This window comes from Phyllostomus discolor, chromosome 14, assembly GCF_004126475.2.
Source record: "Phyllostomus discolor isolate MPI-MPIP mPhyDis1 chromosome 14, mPhyDis1.pri.v3, whole genome shotgun sequence".
In the NCBI taxonomy this organism is placed as follows: domain Eukaryota; kingdom Metazoa; phylum Chordata; class Mammalia; order Chiroptera; family Phyllostomidae; genus Phyllostomus; species Phyllostomus discolor.
The window spans coordinates 6,860,268-6,882,457 of NC_040916.2; the positions used below are offsets into that span (position 1 = coordinate 6,860,268).

General features: G+C 40.8%; 1 protein-coding gene across 1 annotated transcript in view; it reads left to right on the top strand.

Moving 5' to 3' along the window:
- The window catches only part of CR1 (complement C3b/C4b receptor 1 (Knops blood group)), a 251,622-nt gene that overhangs the window by 185,482 nt on the left and 43,950 nt on the right, over positions 1-22,190 (top strand). The window contains 5 exon segments of the mRNA XM_036014974.1: positions 15,384-15,469; positions 18,150-18,545; positions 20,563-20,736; positions 20,832-20,937; positions 22,074-22,159. Of these exon segments, the coding sequence (XP_035870867.1) occupies positions 15,384-15,469; positions 18,150-18,545; positions 20,563-20,736; positions 20,832-20,937; positions 22,074-22,159 (848 nt within the window).

The window sequence follows — 22,190 nt, forward strand, 5'->3', positions numbered from 1 at the left end:
TAAGTTCTTTGGCTTCTACATTTCCTATACTATTCTTAACCTTCCCTTGTCTATTTTGTACCGACCATTTATGCTTCTTATTCACTATACCTTTTCCCCTGTTCTCCCCACTCCCCATCCCTGCTGGTACCCTCCATGTGATTTCCATTTCTGTGATTCTGTTCCTGTTCTAGTTGTTTGCTTAGTTTGTATTTGTTTTTTGAGGTTCAGTTATTGATAGTGGTGAGTTTATTGTCAGTTTACTCTTCTTTCTCTTACATAAGCCCCTTTCCCATTTGATGTAATAAGGGTTTGGTGATGATGAACTCCTTTAACTTGACCTTATCTGGGAAGCACTTTATCTGCCCTTCCATTCTAAATGATAGTTTTGCTGGATAGAGTCATCTTGGATGTAGGTACTTGCCTTTCAAGGCTTTGAATACTTCCTTCTAACCCTTTCTTGCCTGTAAGGTTTCTTTTGAGAAATCAGCTGATGGTCTTATGGGAATTCCTTTGTAGGTAACTGTCTCTACTTCTCTTGCTGCTTTTAAGATTCTCTCTTTCTCTTTAATCTTGGGTAATGTAATTATAATGTGCCTTGGGACTCTCTCAACTTCTTGGACTTCCTGGAAGTCTATTCTCTTTGCCAGATTGGAGAAACTCTCCTTCATTATATTTTCAAAATCTTGCTCTTCCTCTTCTCCTTCTGGCACCCCTATGATTTGGATGTTGGAACATTCCAAGTTGTCCCAGAGGTTCCTAAGCCTCTCCTCCTATTTTTGAATTCTTGTTTCTTTATTCTGTTCCAGTTGAATGTTTTTTTTTCTTCCTTCTTAATCTAAACCATTGATTTGAGTCCTGGTTTCCTTCCCATCACTATTGGTTCCTTGTTCACTGTTTTTTTATTTCAGTTTTAATAGCCTTCACTTTTTCCTATATTTTGCAGCCAATTCTGTGAGCATGCTGATTACCAGAGATTTCAACTGTACATCTGATAGGTTGGCTATCTGTTTGTCACTTAGTTGTATTTTTTTCTGGAGCTTTGACCTCTTCTCTAATTTGGGTCATTTTTTGTCTTGGTGTGCCTATTACATAGTAAGGGCAGAGCCTAAGATATTTTCCAGGATGGGGCAACCTATATCATTGTGGCACTCTGTGTGTGTGTGTGTGTGTGTGTGTGTGTGTGTGTTGTGGGGGTGGTCCAAGAGGGAACAGCATTTCTTGTTCAGCTGCGGGCCAGCTTTTAGTCACATTTTTCCACTACCCATAAATAAATTGGGCCCTTCTGGCGCTAATTCCCAGATTGGTGAGTCTGTGTACCTTCTAGGACCCTGTGAGTCTCTCCAGCAAACTCTCCTGTGAGGCTGGGAGTCCCTCCCACTGCTACAACACCCACAGGTTTTTTCAGTCAGAGGTTTTGAGGTTTTATGTTCCATCACTGGAACCCTGGGTTGCCTGATCTGTCTTGCTCCCTAGTTATTCTTCCCAGTTTATCAGCATGCAAATGTAGGACCACCCACTCCACCAGCTGCCAACTGCCCCGATCCTCCATCCACTTCTTGCCGTGAGTCCTCTCCATACCAGCTGCCCATCCCTACCTCTCCTACCAGTCTGGATGAATGTTTCTTCTTTAACTCCATTGTTGTTAGACTTCCATACAGTTCAATTACCTTGCAATTCTGGTTGTTTTTTGTTTTTATATTTGCTGTTGTCCTTCTTTTGGTGGTGTGAGGAGGCACAATGTATCTACCTATGCCTCAATCTTGGACAGAAGCCCTTACTTAGTAATTTTTTCAATTTCTATCTTGAATTTATGTCTCTTTTTTTGTTTATACTATATTCTTGAGGCTATGTACATAGGTGCATACACATTTAACACTTGCTTATGTTCCAAGAGTATTAAAAGTTTAACATTATGTGGGGTTGCTATTTTTCTCAAGCAATGCTTTTTGCATGTATCAAATTTGTGTGTAGACTTAAATTATTAGTACTCTTAATATAATCATAGTATTTCTTTTATTATTTTCATACTTTTTAAAAAACAGAAATTCTTTTTTTTAAGATTTTATTTATTTATTTTTAGAGAGGGAAGGGAGGGAGAAAGAGAGAGAGAGAGAAACATCAATGTGCGGTTGCTGGGGTTCATGGCCTGCAACCCAGGCATGTACCCTGACTTGTAATCGAACCTGCGACACTTTGGTTCGCAGCCCACAATCAATCCACTGAGCTACACCAGCCAAGGCTTATTTTCATACTTTTTAAATATTTTTTTTTTACTTTTTACCTTGCTGTGTCATTGTTTTAGGTGAGTCTATAGTAAGCAACTTATTTAAACTTTTTAACCCAATCTAATTATCTCTGCCTTATAATTAAAGATTTTATTTACTTTTAATGTAATTACTAATACTTAACATTAATGCCTACCATATTATTTTGTGTTTTATATTGGACTACTTTTACTCAATATTTTCCATACTTTTTGAACATATTTTGTGTTGATTAGGTTTCATATTCTTATCCTATTATTTCCTTTACTAGTTTAAAAATTATAGCTTATGTTTATATTAGTTTAAAAGTTATCCTGGAACTCTTCACTTGCATACTTTAAAATTCTAAATTTAATCACAATATATTTATGCCCCACCATCATTACATAGACTTAACAAAACTTTAACAAATTTGAATTTGCAAATGTATTCAATAGTACACTTATTCTATGAAACTATATTTATTTATGTATTTGTGTGATAAATATTTATTGAGTACCTACTCTATGCTCAGAATTGTTGAGGGGATTGGGAATAAACCAGTTAAGCAAAGAAAATTTATCTCTAAAGAAGCTAAATTATAGTGGGGGTAACAGACACTAAATAAACAAATAAATAAATAATATTGTAATATGAGAGTGATAACTGCTATGAAGGAAAATATATAGGCTGAGGGAATAGAGAGCCACAGGGGACATACAGAAGTAAGAGAAAGCAATGCTGAGTTAGTAAAATTTGGAGACTTGAACAGAGTGAGAGACTGAGCCATGTGGGGAAGTTGCATCCTGACAATGACAAAGCTTTGTTGGAGAAATGTTATTGCAGCTGTGAAGGTTTTGTAAGGAAACCAGTATGACTATAGCCGGGTGAGTGAAAAAAAACAGTGATAGGAAAAGTGGTCTGAAGAATAGCCAGAGCTAGATATAGGATGGTTATGCAGACCACAGCAAGGACTTTGGACTCAGTGTAGGTTTGTCAGGAGGTCATTGGAGGGTTTTAAGCAAAGGAGCAACATGATCTGATTTGGGATTTTAAAGTTTCACTTTAGCCGTCACAGGAAGGATCTGTTCTTGGAGGGCAAATGAAACAGCGAAGTCAGTTAAGAGCTATTCTTTTGGTCAGGTGAAAGATGCCTCTGGGCAGGACTGGAACAGTGGTTCTCAATTTGGCAATCTCTGCAAATTCTTTTGGTGTCCCAGCTGAGAGGGTGCTACTGGCATCTAGTGGGTAGAGGCCAGGGGCACTGTGAAACTTGTTACAATGAACATGTTTTGATGTGAGGATGTTCTCTTCACATCAAAAAATTAATGGCCCAAGATATTAACTATGTATGGGTTGAGAAACGTTGAACTACAGTTAGAGAGGTGAGAAGTGATTGTATTCAAGGTATATTACAAAAGTAGAGATGACAAAATTTCTGAATAAACCAGATATGGAGCTGAAGTAAAAAGAGAAAGATGAATGGTTTCAAGACTTTTTATTTGATCTGAAAGCACAAAAGGAGTAAATATCATGAATGACACAGAAGCATTTTTTTCCTAACACACAACATTAAATAAATAACATATGTATTTTAATGGATGTTACCTCAGTGTAATAAAAACTGTCAAACATAATTTCCGACTGGAATTATTATTAGTTATATATATATATATATATATATATACACGCACACATATATATAATTAAGATGCATACAAACATAAGAAGATAGAAAAAAGTTATAAACCAGAATTCCTCTTAGGATAGACATTGTATCTTATACAAAGTTGAATCTCCAAAAAGGCTATTCTGTGCAAGGGAAAGAGAAGTTGCTTGTTACTTCAGAGCAATAGGAATAGAAAGACAAGTAAGCAAGAAAATAAAATGCCTAATGGCAACCACTCCCCAGTGTAACACCTCCCTAAAACTGCCCCCAAATTATACACACAAAAAATTCTTTGAGCAAGTGTATTTAGAGGAGACACATATAGAAAGACAGGGCTTTGCTGCTAGGTGAACTGGATGGAGTACACAACCCTAAGACAATAGGGACAGGCTCCAGAGGTGGAAGCAGAGAGAAGTGTGGGGGAGGAAGCCTGGGATGTACAGGAATCATGAAGATGGAGGAGGACTCACACAGCTGTGAAGTATAGGACCTGGTCCAGTTTAGCCACACATGTGTGACAGTTGATATCCATGTTATGTGTATATATCTTTATAGAAAAGGTTGAAAGAATTTACTCTAAGTCCTTACCACCCCAAAATGGTTCACAGACCAGCAAGGTCAGCATATTCTGGGAGCTTGTTAGAAATGCAGAATCTTCATATTCATTGAATCAGAACCAATTTTCACATAGTTACCAGGTGATTTCCATGCAACTAAAACTCTTACATAGCACTGCTCTAAACCATTAACTATGCTAATTTCTATAATATAACATAAGTATAATTTTTTCCCCATTAGTGGAATTTTCTGTACCTTTCTAATTTTTTTTCACAATGAATATGTATGAACTTCTTGAATCAGCTTTTAAAGAGTTAATACTAAAACTTGCAGTTTCAGGAAAGGATGGGAAGATTCATTTTCTCTGCTTCTCTCTGTATACATAACTAAATACCCTAGAAATAGTTCAAATACAACTATTAAATGAAACAAAATTTGGAGAGAGGTGAATTCCTGAGGTCCATAGAACTTAAAGAATGATACCATTGTGAGTTCCCTGGGTCTTCTTTTATTTCTAATACTGGGTGCTTTTCTGGAGAGGACTGGAAGCTGGAAGAAGTAACAGACAGAAAAAGTAGGGGAGAGAAGGAAAGAAGGGAAGGGGATGAAAGGGAAGGGGAGAGAAGGGGAGAGGACCTGCTCTCTGGTCATAGGATTAGAAAAGAAGAAACCAAGCAGAGACATAGTGGGGAGACCCATTCTTAATGACAATTGCACTCTACTCTGCACATATTAGAAACATAAGCAGAAATCGGGGATGAAGGAAGTCTATCCCTTCCATGCCCCACACCCATGAGAAGCAGCAGGCTGCACTCCATCCCTACTCCACCAATAGCTCTCTCAATTGTAGATTCTGGGTGAGCTGACACATCTCATGCTCCACACCAGCCAGCAGCAGTGAGTCCTATTCTATTGGCAGCAGCAATGTTAGCAGAGCCCAAATAACAGGACCCAAAGTTCAAGACAAGAAGAGGGTCTCTTTTCTTATGGTAGAAATGCCACAAAGCCCAGTGTTCTTCTCACAGTAGCAGAGAACATCCCAGGGTCAGTGTGTTTTAACCCTACACCTATGACAGTGAGCCAATTTAGGACCAGAAGGTGAACAAAGCCTGGAGTCTCTTGATCTTCCAACGAATGGGATAAACCTCCCAGACCCATGTCTCCAGGACCTCCCCCCCACTGAGGAGAGACTAGATAGATGCTTCCTTCCCCTGTTGCCACCAACACAGGTGAAGTGGGAAGCTCACCCTCACCAGGAAGCCAGAGGACAGACCAGAGAGTTTATTCTCTATCCCAATGGCTGATCACTCTTCATTCTTCATCTAGTGACCCCAGGCAGCCTAGCAAAGCACCTTCACTCTCACAGACAGCTTCAGCAAGAGTCCCCTGAGGACTTATATGGAGCCAGAAGAATGAAACAGACAAGAATGGCATTTCAAGGCTCCAAAGACTAAGCTGTCATTGGAACTAAATCCCACAAAAGGAGGCCAGAATCTACCCACTACCTAAATGACGTCCATTGCTTTCACATTTTCCATTTGAGCTCCAGTTGGCTTGTTTTTCTGTTTGAATAAAGTTTGTGCTGCCATTATTTTTATGTAAATTTGTAAGACAATGTTCTAGCTATACCAAATAACACTTGACTGTTATTTGACATTATTTGTCTCAATTTGTAGTAGTATCAAGTTTAGCCCTACTCTATACCAATTCTTGTGAATTGTTCAGCCCAATATTCCATCACTATACGGAGTCTTTGTTGAAGCAAATAGAAGTGTTCTTTTTTTCAAGGTGTATGGCAAACTTTGGGGCATACTAATGGAGAATCTCTGCCTTTAACATTTAAGATGTAAAATATAACATTTAAAATATAAAATATAATTAAAATATAAAATGTAAAATTTAAAATGTTCAGCTGTTTCTATTCTGCTTGGATTTCCTTTGGTTCTACTTTGATGAATACTACTGAACTTAGATTGATATAAAAATGTGTCTTAAGGTAATAAAGAAGAGAGATCCCATCCAGCTTACAAGGTATAAAAAAGAAAATTTTAAAGTCCAAGTACAGACATAAAAATTAAGAAATTGATAGCTCTTTGATACATGAAAATTCTTCTTCTGTATTCTTCAAGATTGTGATTTTTTTGTAAGTAACAATCTAGGCAGGGACATTACCTGTGAACTTAAAAGATAACATTCATAGTTCTTTGCCTGTAGATACCTACTCATTGGTGAATCCTCTACTGCATGCATCATTGTAGGTGACATTGTCGCCTGGGATAACAAAGCACCTGTTTGTGAGAGTAAGTTGTAATATTCTTTGTTATTATTTTTACCAGTAGATTCTAAGTATTCACCTGGGCTTATAAAAATCTGAGCTGAATTCCTTTTGTGCATTTTGTTCTTCAGACAGTGGAAGACGGCTCTAGTATCCTTAAAGTACTTGTGCGTTTCCTGGAAACTGTTTCATTGAGTTCTCCCTTATTTTGGGATGTGCCTTTTCCCTAAATCTGGGACTTATAAATATATAAAAGCCTCTAAAATTTATTTTTACTTCAATAATTTGGAATTCTGTTGGCTCTGCCATTCCCAGTGTAATAATCATTCTACTTAGTAAAGAAAGAAAGATTTATAAAGTGACGCTCTCCAAGGTTAGTGAAGCTGTGGAGGAACCAACACTCTCAGGTCCTGAGGGTTCCGCAAACCCTTTTGAAAGCCGCTATGTACTATAAGCCCCAAAAGTGGGCATATATGTGAATTTTGGCCCAATTCTTAGAATTCATACTTAGGAAATAAACACAGATTTTTGTAAGGAGTTCACTGTAAACTTTTCATTGCTGCTTTCTTTATAATAGCAAAATTGTTACAGTAACCTAAATGTACTATGTATTTCAAAATATGCTTTAGAAATAAATACTGGAAGGAAAGAAACATGGCAAAAAGGACTCTATAGGATATCCTAGGAAACATGAATACCATACATAGTTAGGAGAAAGATATTTATACATCAGAGCTTTCTTCAGTCATAAAAGAAAAATATGGAGAAGCACTTAATAACATATAAAGATGTTTATTACATATATTTTATGTGGAAAAAACAACAGTTTTATGACAAGATCTCATTTTATTAAAAATAATACATCTATATTATTTCTCTATTTTCATCTCTGTCTCTAATTTTGCAAACTGTTTTTATATCCAAATCCCTATAAATGGTTCTAAGCCTCCTTGGTGAATGCAAGGGAGAAAAGTTACATATACCTTTTGGATGTGTAGCTGTGTGCTTCCTCAAGAAGGTCCAGTCTCCCCTTTCTTCAAACTCCTCTGTGCCTGTAAATGGGTTTCAAATCTGGGAACCAGCTGATGAATAACCACATTCTCTTTTTCAGTGTTTCAAGTCAGACTTCTTGTCACCAGACCTAGACTTTTTCTGGTTGTACAAACCAACACTAACACTTTAGTCCACTATTCATCTCTCTGGCTTTTTGAGACTCCATGATCAATTAACTGACAACAAAGATCTCTGCAGATAAATCATTATGATTTCCGTTTCAATTGTCTTTGGCATTGAAGTGCTGCCACTTGTCCTCTGCCACACTAAGGTGTTTTCATCCCCCTTGAATTCAAGGAAACTGGTTCCATAGCTACAGTCCCCACAGTCAAGCTGGCCTACATAGAATAGCTATTTCAGAGTTCTTCAAAGATGTTGGAACTCCTATGTGAATGTATTTCTCAAAGTCTTGGGAGAATGGTCTCTCTTTCAACCCATTTCTCCACCTACTCCCCAACCAACCCTATAGACTTAGTTAAGGAATGGGTGATCAGGTCTTATAAAATTAACCCACTCTTGCATTCTCAGTCCCCTATTCCCTAGTGGGGACTTGTGCCCAGAGCCAAGAGGGTTCTTGGCCCTGCACAGGAAGGAATTCAAGACCCAAGGTAGACAAATAAAAGGTTAAAGTGGAAAAGCAGGTTTTATTGAGTAGAGAGGACAAACAAGAAAAGCCACTCCACAGGCAGAGTAGGATGAGAGAAGGAAGAGAGAGACCCCAACCATCTCTAAAAGGAGAGCTTATATCTGTTCATAGTTTCTATGGAAAATTGGGGGTATGGGAAAATAGACATTAGAGAAAGTTGGGATTAACTTTAACCTCTGTGAGGTACATTTTGTGGCCTCATGTTCTCCCCTTATGGCACAGGTGGCAAACATAAGGCCTGTGGGCTGAATCCAGCCCTCCACCTTGTTTTATCCAGCCCAGCACCTTGTTTTTACTAGGTGGCATGCTGAGCTCCTTGCCCCTGTAGTTAAGGAGTAGTTACATTTATACAGTCCTAAAATTGTATTCAGCCCTTTGAAGGCAACAACGAGTCTGATGTGGCCCCCAGTGAAAATGAGTTTGACACCCCTGCTTTATGGTATGGGTAAATAATGAGGTGCTAATCAACCTTTCCAAGAATTTTCTTTGTCCCAAGGCTCCTCATTGTCTGCTTGCATCTCCAGTCAGCTGAGTGCCATGTTAGGCAGCACGTGGCAGGCCCCTGACCTACTTTTGTCTTCCTTTAGTTAAATTGTGTAGTTCTCATGCCCCTCTCCATATTAATAGGTTTCCTCCTCTGAGGTATGTTAATAGAATTCTGTCCTCTCAACTTTATTCAGTATAATCCACACTCAAACTAACACATTGAAATCAGAATCTCATTTCTTTTGATGCATTTTCACATCTCATGAGTCATAATTTTCTTCCCTCTCCACCCAACTTCACCTCCAGTCCTGCCAGGACTTCATTCCAGTCAAAGGATGTGAGGTGGTAGGTGTAGGTCCTGAGGAAGAGCATGAGTTGTTATCAGTTGAGTTGCCATTATAAGTAAACAAAAACATACTATACCCAGTTAAATTTGAATTTCAGATAAACAAATATTTTTGCAGTATAGATATTCACCATGCAATTCTGGGGTATACCTATAGTTAGAAGTTTGTTATTATTTTTCCGAATTTCAAATCTAAATGGACCACCTATATTTCCTCTGGTAACTGTATGAGGGCAGCTGCCTCAGGAGGGGCCACTGGAGTTTCTTCAGGCAAGTAGAGGCTTACCTTCTCAGACAGGGGAGGAAGGGTTGTTTCTCCTAGCAAAAGACAACTCTGCAGAATTTTCAGGTTCACGTTATTCAGCTTCATTGGAATCTGTCCATGGATCTCCAGCTCACTTTTTAGAATCCTTTCCAAGCATTACTCCAGCTCTAGCATAGAGACCCTGTGAAGCTGTGAATTTAATTTGCATTAGAAGTCAGCCACAGGATTAGGTGTTGGATTTGTTTTTCAGAAATCTTAGCCCTGTGACATGCAAGTGTGTTTCACTTGCAAATATATATACTTTCAGATCCAGAGACTGACCAGGAATTTAAAGCTTGAACTCACCATTTTCACTCTCTCAAATTCTCTAGTGTACTTAAACGCAAACAACCAACCATATGATATGCCTTCTTAAAATATTCTAGGACAGCAACCACTTGGTCTCTCAAAGCTTTGCTTCCATGCTTATAGATGGCTACATGTGATTACTAGGTGACCATTTGTCCATGCATGCCATCAACTATTGGTGTTCCCTTTTCCACAGTAGCATTAACATTAATTTCTTAAATATAATCATATTAGAGAACCAATCCTAGTTTCCTCTGTTACCCTGGGATGAATATTTGTCCAAATACAAAAGCAGAACTATCAAAATTATGAAATAAGAGATTTATTATTGAATTAGAACTTATTGTGTGAGCACCCAGTCTAAAAACATGAGAACCATCATTAACCAGGTGCCTCAGAGTCAGAGCTTTCAGGAGGAGAAGAACACCTGGCTGCTGGGGTAGAGCTGTGAGGAGCTGGTGTAGAAAAATGTAAGGCTGGCTGGCTCTTCACAATTGCTGCTGCTGCTGCTCTAAGTTTATAATGACACATCTGACAATGTGTAGGATTCAGTGTATGTGAGCAGGTCCAGCATTTTTGGAGAGGTATATGCAAAAAAGGGGGAGCAACAACAAACCAAAATCCCCAGCTCCTCTGCATCTGTCCCCCAGTCACCTCCAGCCAAGGAAGACCTACAGAGGAGACTGGCTGTTGCTTCACTCCTGCCCTGATATTTCAGGCTGCTTTCTCAAACTTCAGCCCTAACCTAGAGCCATACAGGCAAAGATAATCTGGGTGACCTAGTTCCATTTAGCCTGTGTGACACTGTATAAAACCACTACACAAGTACAATATAACATATTTTCTATTCTCTCCACTCTTTCCTGACCCTTTCCCATTGAAACTTTCTTCACCATTGTAAATGAATATGAGCAATTTACCTTTGCATTTATATCATTTACATTTTCAAAACATTGAATATACAGTAGTCTACAGTTTCATACATGTTCTGATATACATGGAAATATATCCAAATTTTATTCCCAAAGCTATATGTCTCTGTTGCTTCTCTTTCCCTATATATGTTATTGGAAGCATGGAATTTTCATTTTATTTATTTAAAAAGCTACCATTATTTCATTTATAACAAAAATGAGAAGAAAATATTTGGAACAGAGTAAACAGAAAACGGTGTAAACTATATCATCATGTAAACAAGTGCTATTTGCAATGAAAAGAATAGGAATTGTATTAATACATACACATGTTTACAGGGAAGGGAAGAGGAATGGGGGAAATGGGAACAACTATAATAAAACAAAAAAATAGAAAAATTAATAAAATAAAATATACAATATTAAAAATGTGATTTGTATCAATAAGTGGATATTTTTAAACAAATAATATATGTGGGAAAAGGAGTATTGTGCTTTTGTTTGAGGAACAAAGTAAACTTTGTAATAACTCAGCTACATATTAGCAAAGGGTAAAGGTAAATAATGAGTGTAAAAATGGAAATAGTTTAATACTTCATTGGAATATTCTCACTACTCATGTCCATTTACTATTATTTCAATTATTTCCTTTTCTCAGTTATTAAATGTGAGCCACCCCCAGCCATCGCCCACGGAGATTTCTCCAGCAGCAGCAGAGAGTCTTTCCCATACGGAACGGTGGTGACCTATCACTGCAGGCAAGCAAGGGGAAGAGAAAAGTTTGTCCTCGTGGGTGAGGCGTCAATACATTGCACCAGCAAAGACAATCATTTCGGCACCTGGAGCGGCCCTCCACCTCAGTGCCTCATACCTAATACATGCACCCCTCCAGACATTGAAAATGGAATAAGGGTGTCCGAGAACAGAAGCTTCTTCTCCTTCAATGAAATCGTGAGGTTTAGGTGTGAGCCTGGCTTTGTCATGAGAGGACCCTCCAGCGTGCGATGCCAGGCCCAAAACAGATGGGAGCCGGAGTTGCCCAGCTGCTTCCGGGGTGAGTCGGACAGAGGCTTTGAAGGGGCTGCAGAGGACCCAGGCTGTAGGAGGACCAGGGTATTGGTGTATGCTCTGGGGCGAGGATTCGCGGTGAGCGGCGTGAGTCAAGTTTCTTGGGGTGAAGCAAGAAATTCAGTCCGTGTGTGTGTGTCTTTTTGTGCATGTAAGTGTGTGTGTGTTCAAGCTGAGAGACAAAGCTGAATAGGGGCACAGAATGTGAAGTTTCCTTAGGATTCTTAAGAACAGAAGTTCTCTGCACGTGTCCCTATCTCCGTGCATCTTCATTTACCATTTACTCTTGAGTATCCTAATCGCTAATTCGTAATCAGTGATTTCTCTGATCAGGCACCATAATAGAGGCTGAAAACACTGGTGTGTCTTACTTACCATTCTTTGCATGATTTACAGAGAAAAATGAGTCTCAGAGCGGTTAGAAAACTTTCCATAATTAAGCACATGCTAAGTCAAGTCATAGAGTAAAGACAGAAATCCAGGTTTGCCTGACTCCAGAGCCATGGAAATCAAAAGCCACTCTAGATATTTCAAGGAGTAGGGGATTTAGTCCAGATAATGGATGCAAGGCTCTTGGAAGGGCAGGAAGAGCAAAAGGAGGAAGGCTGTATGCACAGTGCAGGAAGCTGCCCTTACTCCTGGACTAGTGCATGTGCGCCTGCACTGACTGCTGAAACTGTCTCTGAGGAGCTTCACCTCCAAAGCTGATGTGGCTTCCAGGATGCAGCTGAGGTCCCTGGAGCGAAGCCAGGGCATTGCTAGAAGTGATGTTGCCACTGCCCAGCAAGGACCACCAACGCTGCTACTTCCTGAGCCTCCTCTAGAAGAAGAATGGCCTATGGTCTTCCTGCCTTTTAATTTGCTGTAGATCCCTCTAGTTGACAAAGTCTAAACACAACCCAGCTGGCAAGGAAGATAAGCAACTGTAGTTTGCAGGCTTCCAGTCTAGTAAAGGAGAATGCAGAGTGTGAGGCAGGGAGTTCACAGAAATGCAATCAACAGAGCATTTGAGTATGGGGTCACTGTGCTTTTGTCAATCAAGAGAGGCATGGGAGAAATGAGCCCTGAACATGGGTTTTTGAGCCTCAGAGTATTTCCAAAGTCATTTATTCTAGCCTGGGCCCCTATTTCTTGTTTGAGAAACCTGAAGTCCAGAGAGGGGAACTGACCTTCTCTAAGCCAAAATGAAATGATTTTTCATTTCACTACAGTTTCCTATAACTTATTTGAGACCCAAGTGCATTCAGATTGAGTTAAACCCAAGTGCTTGAAGAGACAGTCAGAGACTCAGTTACAATCTGCTGTATCCAATATGCACTCTCATTAGGAGGGCTATCCTCTTTCTAGAAGATTTTGTTCAGTGGTTGCCCATCCTTTTGTTGGCATGGTATGAGTGGTTAAGTGAGACCTGGCTGTATATATGGAGTATAGAGAAGAGTCTCCGAGTTCTCCAGGCCATGTCAGGGATCCACCAAGAAAGGGCTTGGAAGGAGATGGGAAGAGATGTGAGCCCTCTTTGTTGTACCAGATGCGGTGAGTGATTGGCAAATCTGTTAGATGAGACTTGGACGCAAGCATTCTTCATTGCCTAAAAGTAAAAGTTGGTGATGATATTCTAGAAAGTAGTATCCAGATTAAAAACAACAACAACAACAACAACAACAACAACAAAACAAGAACCTCCAAGCCCTGGTGAGGTAGCTCAGTTCAGTGTAGTGTCATCCCCATATATCAGGGTTGGAGGTCCAATCCCCCATCAGGGCACGCAGGAGAAGTGACCAATTAGGGCATCCATGGGTGGAATCACAAATCACTGCCTCTCTCTCTCTCTCTCTCTCTCTCTCTCTCTTTCTCCCCCCCCCCCCCGTCTCTCTCTCAATGCCATTAATCAAATAGGGTGTTACTCAGCCACATCTTGAAAAAATAGAGACAGACTTATAGTATGATTGTGTTGTTCAGTTTGCCACTGAGAAAAAGAGAATCTCATACAATTCACAGCACTTGGGTCTCTTTCCCCAGTATGTCAGCCACCTCCAGAAATCCTGCATGGTGAGCACACCCTCATTGACAAGGCCAGCTTCTCCCCTGGGCAGGAAGTGTTCTACAGTTGTGAGCCTGGCTATGACCTCAGAGGGGCTGCCTCTCTGCTCTGTACACCCCAGGGGGACTGGAGCCCTGCAGCGCCCAGATGTGTGGGTGCGTACACACTCTTGTGTGGTTTGAAGTTTTTAGCCTGGGCTGGGCTTTATTCTCCACCTGCCTGTGTCATCCCTGTTTTCCTTTTTCTCCAGTGAAATCATGTGCCGACTTCCTGGACCAACTTCCTAATGGCCGCGTGGTCCTTCCACTTAATCTCGAGCTGGGGGCAAAAGTGTCCTTCGTTTGTGATGAGGGGTGAGTGTGAGCTTGCCAGGCCTTCTGGAGACTGAAATTGTGACATATATGAAATGGCATGTATAAAGACAAATACAATGAGTGGTTATGACTACGTATGTTATACCTTGTGTGGAAAAACCATATTTCCCAAGCAGAGGAGAATCAGAGTAATTTGGAGAGTCTTGAGAAAAGTTTCGTAGGTAAAAAAAAAGCTTATTAAAATAGTTAAGATTAGTTAAGAATTATTTCAGGCGTTTCCTTAACCATCAAAAGTGAAATTTGTAATGGGAGCAAAAGGGTAAGAATAAGCATTTTAATTTGATCGTATATCTACCGATTGGTAATGGGTTAGGTGCTCCGAATTGTGGTCATGGTGGCCGATGTGATGTTTTAGGGAAGGTCATTAACTTGTTCCTGTGAATCTGGTGCTCTTCACTGTGTGCACATCTGGGCATGGGAAGGATTGAGCGTGAGCAATGAAGCACCTGGCCCAGGCTGTTCCAAAGAATCCTGGCGGGCACCCAATGCTAGTACCAATGAAAATTTAGGAGTCATCAGGGTCCAATGAGTGTTGAGAATGCTGGATGCTTTAATGGAAAGTCATTTCTGATCTCCTTTACCCTCCTCTGGAGTATTCAAACCTACTTCCCAGTGGCCCAGGGTGCTGTTGTGAGCCTCCCTCACAGCCATCACAGTTGTAGAGACAAGAGAGCAGGCTTTGTTCACTTTGCAGTTGTTCTCTGTTTTTTTGTTTTTTTTTTTCGGCTCAAACTGGGAGCCATTTTAGTCGATCCATCAGTATCAGAAGTAGGGAGCTGTTGCGTTAGAAGACTGAGTTTCCCATCAGGGCAATGAGTAGTTTTATCAGGTTTGTCTTGGAACAGGGAGCTAGAGATTCACTCCTCAGAGTCTGAGTTCAGGATCAAGGAGATGGCTGCTCTGCTATGACTGCCTTCTTCAAGGCTGGGACTCCATGTTATGTGACCAGCTAACAGTGCTTCACTGTTCTCCCCTCCTGGAGGCTGTGATCTGTCCAGATTGGAGTGGCCTCCAAACCTCTGCTGCCTGTTGGTTTCACACGCTAAGATGTTTGGCAAACTGAATGGCGTTTTGGCTAAGCCAGCTCACCTATTCACCACCTCTTTCTTCTTTAGATTCCACCTAAAAGGCAGTTCTGCTAGTCATTGTGTCTTGGCCGGAATGGAAAGCCTTTGGAATAGCAGTGTCCCTGTGTGTGAACGTGAGTAGAAGGAAAAACACTTTCGGCAAATTTCTCCCTTAATCTCCTTAAGATTTTGACCTATGGCCACCCCTGCGTGGTTCTCCTGTGTTTTATTCTGATTTATTGTGAAATAGTTACTGATTGTATATGTATTTACCTGTGATCAGTTTGTTGTGAATGAAGCACTGTGCTGTGCACCATAAGTTTGGGGAAGCACTTGCTCTCTCTCTCTGTCATTTTGAATTCTGTGTTCCATGTGACATACCCTAGTTTCCTTCTAGGTCAAGAGAGATTAAAAGATGTGAATCGTTGACAAATTTCTTCCTTCCTTCCTTTCCTTAATCTTTCTGTTCTTCACCTACCTGATTGCAATTCTTCTACAATTGTTCTGCTTATTTTCTAACATATACACATAAACATTCTTTCTTTTTACTTTAGATGCATATCCCAAGTTGTGTTTTGCTTTCTTTTAACAGTTTACTTTCAATGATACTTTTTGTATTACCACTTATCCCCCATACGCTTTTCCACCACCATCTACATGCCTCTCCCTCCCCATCACTACACTGTTGTCCTTTTCCATAGTTCTTTCTTGTTATCTCCTTCTTCCACCTCCCAAACCCCATCCCCAGATCTGTCAACCTGCTCTCTGTCTGTATCTGTCTCTGTTTTAAAAAGTTCATTCATTCAAGCAACTATTTCCTGAGCGCACACTATGTGTTTGATGTTCTCCTAAGCACTGGTGTTATAGCAGTGAACAAGATAAGTTGATCCCTTGTCCCCTTGTTATTTATCCCAAGCGAGCGATGGTCAGGAAAATGATCAAACAAATAAATGTTGTGGAAGCAAGAGATACGAGCAATTGCAAGAATGAGGGCAAAGTGAAGAGCAGCATTACACGGGGTAGACTGCTTAAGATTCCTTAAACTCTCAAAACGTGTACCTAAATAAATTATGTTCACAAGTAATAAGCTGATGAAAAATGGGAATACAATTTCTAAAAAGCCGGTATATGACAGGTATCAGCCCTTAATTTTATTCATGCCTTGTGTTGAGAAGTTGACATTTTATGATTTATTCTTTGAAAAGTAATCACCACGTTTTTTCTCAAGGATACCAGTACAAAAATATTTACCAACACTATTGTTAGTGATAGTGAAAAAATCAGGGCCCTGGCTGGCATAGCTCGGTAGATTTTTCACGGGCTTTGAACCAAAGTGTCGCAGGTTCGATGCCCAGTAAGGGTACATGCCTGGATTGCAGGCCATGACTCCCAGCAACTGCACATGGATGTTTCTCTCTCCCTCTCTTTCTCTCTCTCCCTCCCTCCCTCCCTCCCCTCCCTCTCTAAAAATAAATAAATAAAATATTTAAAAAAACAACAAGAAAACGCAAAACAATGTAAACATTGATCATATTTCAATGTTTCAGAAATAAGGACTCCACACAGGAGTGAGATGATCCTTTCGAAATTAGGGAGAAAAATACAATTTCTTATTATATTTAGTTTCATTTTGTACTTAAAAAATTTCCATTTATCTGTTTTTAAAGCACTGAATACATTAGTACGTCGCGTGTGCATATTATTTACAACGAAATAAATATACACACAATGGGAAAAATCAAAGGAATAAGATATGTGTTTTGGGAACAAAAAAAAAAGTTTAAAATGTCACAGAATGCATTGGCCAAGAGAGACAGCTCTCTGAAATGAAATTGTATGTACACTGTTACACTGAAGTATTAAGACAACACAGATGTTTTGGAAAACACATGGTGTGTGTGTCTGCATGTATTAAAGATTACACATTAAAGAGTTATCAGCGGTTCTCCCAGATAATGGACGTAAGATACTTTTTCATTTATATTTTATAAATGTTCTACAAGGAGTATGTATCTTCTTAGATATTTTAAAGTACAGATAAATAAATTGATATGTTTACGTTAACCTATACCTGCCAAAAATGATAGAAATATGTTGCATGTCTTGGAAGGATTTAAAATGCCTAGGAGGAATCTGATACTTAGATATTAGAGTTAATTTGCCCATAAAATGACCTGTGTTTTTTAAATCGTTTGATTTGTAGCATTTTGACGCATTTTCCCCACTTCCATAGCTTCCATTTTTCCGAACCAATATGAGGAGGCTATATCGATAGCCTTAATATTCTTTCAAAGTTTGTAAATCACTAGCATGGACTAGAACATATATATGGTTATTTTTATGACTTCTGAATCTGTGATCATTGTGTCATGTATAATGTTTTACATTCGTGCTTTATCTCTATTTTATTAGTTGTGGCAAAGATTTTGGTTTATTTATTTGATAAAAATGCCATGCTGTATGCTACATCATATTCCTAAGCAATAGGAGAAAGCCAAATGCCTTCTGTAGAAGGAGGACTGAATCAATTACAGTGAAATAACCCAAGGGACCTCACTTAAAATGTGACACTTGACATATGACACATTTACTGAAATAATGTTAATGGGAAAGGGCCAGAGCTATCACGTTGTGATCACTGAATCCACATTGTGCAAAAACCTGTCTGTACATTAGAAAAGATTAGACAAGAGCAGAGCTGTTGTGAATATTCACATTTGGTAAATTGGATTTTTTAGAAAACTGATTGCCAAAATGTATAGATATAACTTTTAAGAAATTGAGGTTGTGTTTAATTCGTTGTCCCCTTCTTAGGTATTTATTGCAGGCCCCCCCCAGCCATCGCCCATGGAGATTTCTCCAGCAGCAGCAGAGAGTCTTTCCCATACGGAACGGTGGTGACCTATCACTGCAGGCAAGCAAGGGGAAGAGAAAAGTTTGTCCTCGTGGGTGAGGAGTCAATACATTGCACCAGCAAAGACAATCATTTCGGCACCTGGAGCGGCCCTCCACCTCAGTGCCTCATACCTAATACATGCACCCCTCCAGACATTGAAAATGGAATAAGGGTGTCTGAGCACAGAAGCTTCTTCCCCTTGAATGAGATCGTGAGGTTTAGGTGTGAGCCTGGCTTTGTCATGAGAGGACCCTCCAGCGTGCGATGCCAGGCCCAAAACAGATGGGAGCCGGAGTTGCCCAGCTGCTTCCGGGGTGAGTCGGACAGAGGCTTTGAAGGGGCTGCAGAGGACCCAGGCTGTAGGAGGACCAGGGTATTGGTGTATCTTCTGGGGCGAGAATGCACGGTGAGCGGCGTGAGTCAAGTTTCTTGGGGTGAAGCAAGAAATTCAGTCTTAGTGTGTGTCTTTTTGTGCATGTAAGTGTGTGTGTGTTCAAGCTGAGAGACAAAGCTGAATAGGGGCACAGAATGTGAAGTTTCCTTAGGATTCTTAAGAACAGAAGTTCTCTGCACGTGTCCCTATCTCCGTGCATCTTCATTTACCATTTACTCTTGAGTATCCTAATCGCTAATTCGTAATCAGTGATTTCTCTGATCAGGCACCATAATAGAGGCTGAAAACACTGGTGTGTCCTACTTACCATTCTTTGCATGATTTACAGAGAAAAATGAGTCTCAGAGCGGTTAGAAAACTTTCCACGATTAAGCACATACTAAGTCAAGTCATAGAGTAAAGACAGAAATCCAGGTTTGCCTGACTCCAGAGCCATGGAAATCAAAAGCCACTCTAGATATTTCAAGGAGTAGGGGATTTAGTCCAGATAACTGGATGCAAGGCTGTTGGAAGGGCAGGAAGAGCAAAAGGAGGAAGGCTGTTTGCACAGTGCAGGAAGCTGCCCTTACTCCTGGACTAGTGCACGTGCGCCTGCACTGACTGCTGAAACTGTCTCTGAGGAGCTTCTCCTCCAAAGAGGATGTGGCTTCCAGGATGCAGCTGAGGTCCCTGGAGCCAAGCCATGGCATTGCTAGAAGTGATGTTGCCACTGCCCAGCAAGGACCACCAACGCTGCTACTTCCTGAGCCTCCTCTAGAAGAAGAATGGCCTATGGTCTTCCTACCCTTTAATTCGCTACATATTCAACCAGTTGACAAAGTCTAACCACAACCCAGCTGGCAAGGAAGATAAGCAACTGTAGTTTGCAGGCTTCCTGTCTAGCAAAGGAGAATGCAGAGAGTGTGAGGCAGGGAGTTCACAGAAATGCAATCAACAGAGCATTTGAGTATGAGGTCACTGTGCTTTTGTCAATCAAGAGAGGCACGGGAGAAATGAGCCCTGAACATAGGTTTTAGAGCCTCAGAGTATTTCCAAAGTCATTTATTCTAGCCTGAACCCCTACTTCTTGTTTGAGAAAGCTGAAGTCCAGAAAGGGGAACTGACCTTCTCTAAGCCAAAATGAAATGATTTTTCATTTCACTTCAGTTTCCTATAACTTTTTTGAGACCCAAGTGCATTCAGATTGAGTTAAACCCAAGTGCTTGAAGAGACAGTCAGAGACTCAGTTACAATCTGCTGTATCCAATATGCACTCTCATTAGGAGGGCTATCCTCTTTCTAGAAGATTTTGTTCAGTGGTTGCCCATCCTTTTGTTGGCATGGTATGAGTGGTTAAGTGAGACCTGGCTATATATATGGAGTATAGAGAAGAGTCTCCGATTCTCCAGGTCATGTCAGGGGTCCAAGAAAGGACTTGGAAGGAGATGGGAAGAGATGTGAGTCCTCTTTGTTGTACCAGATGCGGTGAGTGATTGGCAAATCTGTTAGATGAGACTTGGGCGCAAGCATTCTTCATTGCCTAAAAGTAAAAGTTGGTGATGCTATTCTACAAAGTAGTATCCAGATTAAAAACAACAACAACAACAACAACAACAAAACAAGAACCTCCAAGCCCTGGTGAGGTAGCTCAGTTCAGTGTAGTGTCATCCCCATATATCAGGGTTGGAGGTCCAATCCCCCATCAGGGCACGCAGGAGAAGTGACCAATTAGGGCATCCATGGGTGGAATCACAAATCGCTGCCTCTCTCTCTCTCTCTCTCTCTCTCTCTCTTTCTCCCCCCTCCCCCGTCTCTCTCTCAATGCCATTAATCAAATAGGGTGTTACTCAGCCTCATCTTGAAAAAATAGAGACTTACAGTATGATTGTGTTTTTCAATTTGCCACTGAGAAAAAGGGATTCTCATACAATTCACAGCACTTGGGTCTCTTTCCCCAGTATGTCAGCCACCTCCAGAAATCCTGCATGGTGAGCACACCCTCATTGACAAGGCCAGCTTCTCCCCTGGGCAGGAAGTGTTCTACAGTTGTGAGCCTGGCTATGACCTCAGAGGGGCTGCCTCTCTGCTCTGTACACCCCAGGGGGACTGGAGCCCTGCAGCGCCCAGATGTGTGGGTGCGTACACACTCTTGTGTGGTTTGAAGTTTTTAGCCTGGGCTGGGCTTTATTCTCCACCTGCCTGTGTCATCCCTGTTTTCCTTTTTCTCCAGTGAAATCATGTGCCGACTTCCTGGACCAACTTCCTAATGGCCGCGTGGTCCTTCCACTTAATCTCGAGCTGGGGGCAAAAGTGTCCTTCGTTTGTGATGAGGGGTGAGTGTGAGCTTGCCAGGCCTTCTGGAGACTGAAATTGTGACATATATGAAATGGCATGTATAAAGACAAATACAATGAGTGGTTATGACTACGTATGTTATACCTTGTGTGGAAAAACCATATTTCCCAAGCAGAGGAGAATCAGAGTAATTTGGAGAGTCTTGAGAAAAGTTTCGTAGGTAAAAAAAAAGCTTATTAAAATAGTTAAGATTAGTTAAGAATTATTTCAGGCGTTTCCTTAACCATCAAAAGTGAAATTTGTAATGGGAGCAAAAGGGTAAGAATAAGCATTTTAATTTGATCGTATATCTACCGATTGGTAATGGGTTAGGTGCTCCGAATTGTGGTCATGGTGGCCGATGTGATGTTTTAGGGAAGGTCATTAACTTGTTCCTGTGAATCTGGTGCTCTTCACTGTGTGCACATCTGGGCATGGGAAGGATTGAGCGTGAGCAATGAAGCACCTGGCCCAGGCTGTTCCAAAGAATCCTGGCGGGCACCCAATGCTAGTACCAATGAAAATTTAGGAGTCATCAGGGTCCAATGAGTGTTGAGAATGCTGGATGCTTTAATGGAAAGTCATTTCTGATCTCCTTTACCCTCCTCTGGAGTATTCAAACCTACTTCCCAGTGGCCCAGGGTGCTGTTGTGAGCCTCCCTCACAGCCATCACAGTTGTAGAGACAAGAGAGCAGGCTTTGTTCACTTTGCAGTTGTTCTCTGTTTTTTTGTTTTTTTTTTTCGGCTCAAACTGGGAGCCATTTTAGTCGATCCATCAGTATCAGAAGTAGGGAGCTGTTGCGTTAGAAGACTGAGTTTCCCATCAGGGCAATGAGTAGTTTTATCAGGTTTGTCTTGGAACAGGGAGCTAGAGATTCACTCCTCAGAGTCTGAGTTCAGGATCAAGGAGATGGCTGCTCTGCTATGACTGCCTTCTTCAAGGCTGGGACTCCATGTTATGTGACCAGCTAACAGTGCTTCACTGTTCTCCCCTCCTGGAGGCTGTGATCTGTCCAGATTGGAGTGGCCTCCAAACCTCTGCTGCCTGTTGGTTTCACACGCTAAGATGTTTGGCAAACTGAATGGCGTTTTGGCTAAGCCAGCTCACCTATTCACCACCTCTTTCTTCTTTAGATTCCACCTAAAAGGCAGTTCTGCTAGTCATTGTGTCTTGGCCGGAATGGAAAGCCTTTGGAATAGCAGTGTCCCTGTGTGTGAACGTGAGTAGAAGGAAAAACACTTTCGGCAAAT